Source organism: Galeopterus variegatus, unplaced genomic scaffold (assembly GCF_000696425.1).
Source record: "Galeopterus variegatus unplaced genomic scaffold, G_variegatus-3.0.2 Scaffold12979, whole genome shotgun sequence".
NCBI classification, from domain to species: domain Eukaryota; kingdom Metazoa; phylum Chordata; class Mammalia; order Dermoptera; family Cynocephalidae; genus Galeopterus; species Galeopterus variegatus.
Genome location: NW_007739090.1, coordinates 17,065 through 20,636, shown reverse-complemented (window position 1 = coordinate 20,636; position 3,572 = coordinate 17,065). Strand labels below are relative to the sequence as shown.

The following is a 3,572-nucleotide window of genomic DNA, read 5'->3' as shown; positions in this document are numbered from 1 at the left end:
GCACTCTCCAGTGCGCCACCGGGCCGGCCCGTCTCTTCACTCTATTGCTTCCTTTGTTATGCAGAAGCTTTCTAGCTTGATGCAATCCCATTTGTTTATTTTTGTTTTGTTGCATTTGCTTTTGGGGTCATATCTAAGAAATCTTTGCCCAGACCAACGTTCTGGAGCATTTCCCCTGTTTTCTTCTAGCAGTTTCAGTTTCAGGTATTATCTGTAAATCTTTAATCCATTTTGAGTTGTTTTTTGTATATGGTGTGTGAGATAAGGGTGTCATTTCATTCTTCTGCGTATGGATATCCAGTTGTCCCAACACCATTTATTGAAGAGACTGTTCTTTATCCATCGTGTATTTTTGTCACCTTTGTAAAAATCAATTGACCATAAATGTATGGGTTTATTTCTGGGCTCCCTATACTGCTCCATCAGTCAACGTGTCTGTTTCTCTGCCAATACCATGCTATTTTGATTATTAAAGCTTTGTAATAGACTTCAAAGTCAGGTATAAATATGAAAATATTCTATCTGCTTGCCCTGATGTTGGTTTGGCCGTCAAAATCTATATTGTTTTCCCTAATTCAGTTTTCAGATCATCTTCTTGTTTCATAATGGAGTGTACTACACACATTCACATCTTCTCTTTGCATTTCTTCTGTTAAATTACTCACAAAGAATTGATCATAATATATAATACACATAATATAGTGAATATTCAAACTGAAAAATTCCATTAAAAATTATTGTATATATCCAAATAATGTAACATTCAGATTTCCTAGAAGCTTGACAAGACTACATAGAATTACAATTAGTTGAAATTGGAATTCTAGGCACAAATTTCAGATTTAAGGACTTATTTTGCTTCTAAAATTTCTTATTTCTTAGAACACCACTAATAGGATTTGTATAAAGTATACTACACATATAAATGCATTAATATTTATTTTTGCAAGAATGCCTCAGTGTTAGTAGCAGATGCACATTTACAGCATGGCAACAGCTCCAAACAAGTCTGACTGATTAGACTGAGACCACTTTTCTTCTACTAGCTCCTGTCTCGGTGCCTGGAAATGCCTACCTTCACCTTGGACTCACCCATCAGCATTTTTGCTCTTGCTTCCCATGATGTCAGTGTGTTCCTTCAAACCAGTAATGTCTCTACGATGATTATTCAACTTGAATTCTCAAAGGAGAATTAGAATACTTTTTCCTGTTTTGCCATTTTCTTTACTAATTTTTCTTGGGATTCAGGATTCAGGAAAACAGACTTTTCTTTTCTGAGAAATGCTAAGAATTCCAACTGAGGCCATGTCCATCAGAGGAAGAGAACATGTTTTTCTTGCAGGAAAAGCTTTTTCAGTTCTCTTATGCCTAGAAGACTGTGTTCATGCAGAGGGCCTTTGTCTAATTCACAAAAATGTGCATACAGGCTATTGTACATGTTACCTTGAATACACCTCAAAAACATGAAAAAGTACCCTTTGGCAATCTAGGAGTCTCATAAATATCTTTAAATATGCAAAGCCACTAGCAAATGTCCTTATTTGATTTGACCAAAAACATGAAAAAGCAGGAGAAAAACATGAGGGAAGTCAGAACATTTTTTTCACAAGCACTCTAATGCTTTCACAAGCATTATCAATATCTGTTATTTGATACCAGAAGTGGATATTAATCTGGGTTCTGGCAAGCCATTTTCCTTGCCCTGTCCCCCATTCATGTACTTAAATACATTATATGGTTCAGTTATCATGTAAAATATTTTCAAACCTGTTACCTAACTTAAGAGAGAAATGGAAACAGGCCAATACATATTTTAAGCACCTATAATGTATCAGATAACATGCTACGCTTCAAATGTGCTTTCTTAGTCCTTAAATTAATCCTATATTACAGACATCATTAATTTCACTCTATGGGTTGAGAAAATTAAGGCTCCAAACCATAATTTTTCAATAGCCACACTGCTAGTAAGTGATGCAGCCTAGAATTTAACCTAAATCCAGCTTCAAAAATCGATCCTTTTTTCACTCTACCGTACTGCAAATTATAAAATGGTGGCAAGTCACAGTATCTGGTGTCTGCCATGACCATCTCTCACTCCCCAGCTGGGAGAGAGGGCTGGTACTAGGCAGCCTGACTGCTCCATGAGGACTGATCTTGCATCCTTGGGGTAATAAGACCTTCCTCTGTGCACACTTAAATAACAAGAGAGATGTCTAATACCCTTATTTGAAAGAAACATGTAATAAACTAGGAAGCAGAATATACATTTTTGGGAAAGGATTTAAAATGAACATTGAAAACATATTTTTTAAAAATTGTCTAATTTTACCTTTAAATATTTCACCAGCTTCTGAATTTGCCAATATTCCGATGGTAAATCTGCATTTGCTTCTTGACGATGGTCAGGTGATTCTTCACATTCCTCACTCTCTGAGGAGCAGCTCTCACTAACAATTTCCTCAGTCCTATCAGCATACTTACTAAGAACAATAACAACAAATAATTTACAAATAAGCTACAGCATAGATGTGGTTATAATGATAATATTTCAGCAACATGTACATAAGCAATGGATAAGATACCAGCACTTTCTGAGTTCTAGAAGATCTCAGTTAAAATTTACATGAGGAGATGAATAAACCCATGTCTCTATAGAGGTATACTTCAGTATTACTGCTCTGGCAACAATAATAATAATAAAGAGAACAGTGATAAATAAACAGGGAAATTAAGTAAATGTCCTAAGACTATGCTGTACAATAAGACAACCACTAGATGCATATGGTTATCTATATGTACATTTGCTTACATTTATTTAACTAAAATTAAATAAAATTAAAAGTTCAATGCTCTAATCATGCTAGCCACTTTTCAAGTGTTCAGTAGTTCCATGGGGCTAGTGGCTACCATACTGAACAGCTCATATACGGACCATTTCTATCACTGCAGAAAGTTCCACTGGGCAGTGTTGCAAATACCCTGAAGTGAAAGGGTCTCCCTTATCAAAGAGAATCAATATTCAACACATCCTTCTTTGTGATGCCAACACTAAAGTACTTGGCAGTACATAGGATTTTGAAGAGCAATGATCTGAACATAACCAGGTTCAGGACGAAGGGGTTAACCACCAACTCCGAGAGACACTGGTGTGCTAAATATTGAGTTCCATGGAAATACAGCACATTGATGCATGGACAACATTACTGCAAGAACCTTGGGCAGATCCCTGAAGATAGTCATAGCTGTGCTCCATTTATGTCCTATACACCTGCAGAGGTCCCTCACGCACACCCATTACACCAGCTCATCTCTGCCTCCCACTGCCAAATGCATGCCGTTGGGCCAACAAATACACAACAATGTCTCAAGGACTATGTATCCATTGCTTACATGTGCAAAGGTGGTACACCCAGGATATTTATCTTGATATTAATTCCTGCATACTCTTGATTTTATGTGATAGAAGTAAACTTTCAAATCTTGTAGCTAATTTTAATATTAAATAATGCCAATAGCAACCACCAATCATGGAGGTCTGTTATGTTCCAGGCATTTTATATTCATTATTT

The 3,572-nt window shown here is 36.3% G+C and overlaps 1 protein-coding gene across 1 annotated transcript in view; it reads right to left on the bottom strand.

Moving 5' to 3' along the window:
* LOC103581402 (armadillo repeat-containing protein 4) overlaps positions 1-3,572 on the bottom strand; it is a gene marked incomplete at its 5' end in the record, with an annotated part of 37,225 nt that overhangs the window by 16,737 nt on the left and 16,916 nt on the right. Inside the window, 1 exon segment of the mRNA XM_008563244.1 lies at positions 2,333-2,483. Within this exon segment, the coding sequence (XP_008561466.1) occupies positions 2,333-2,483 (151 nt within the window).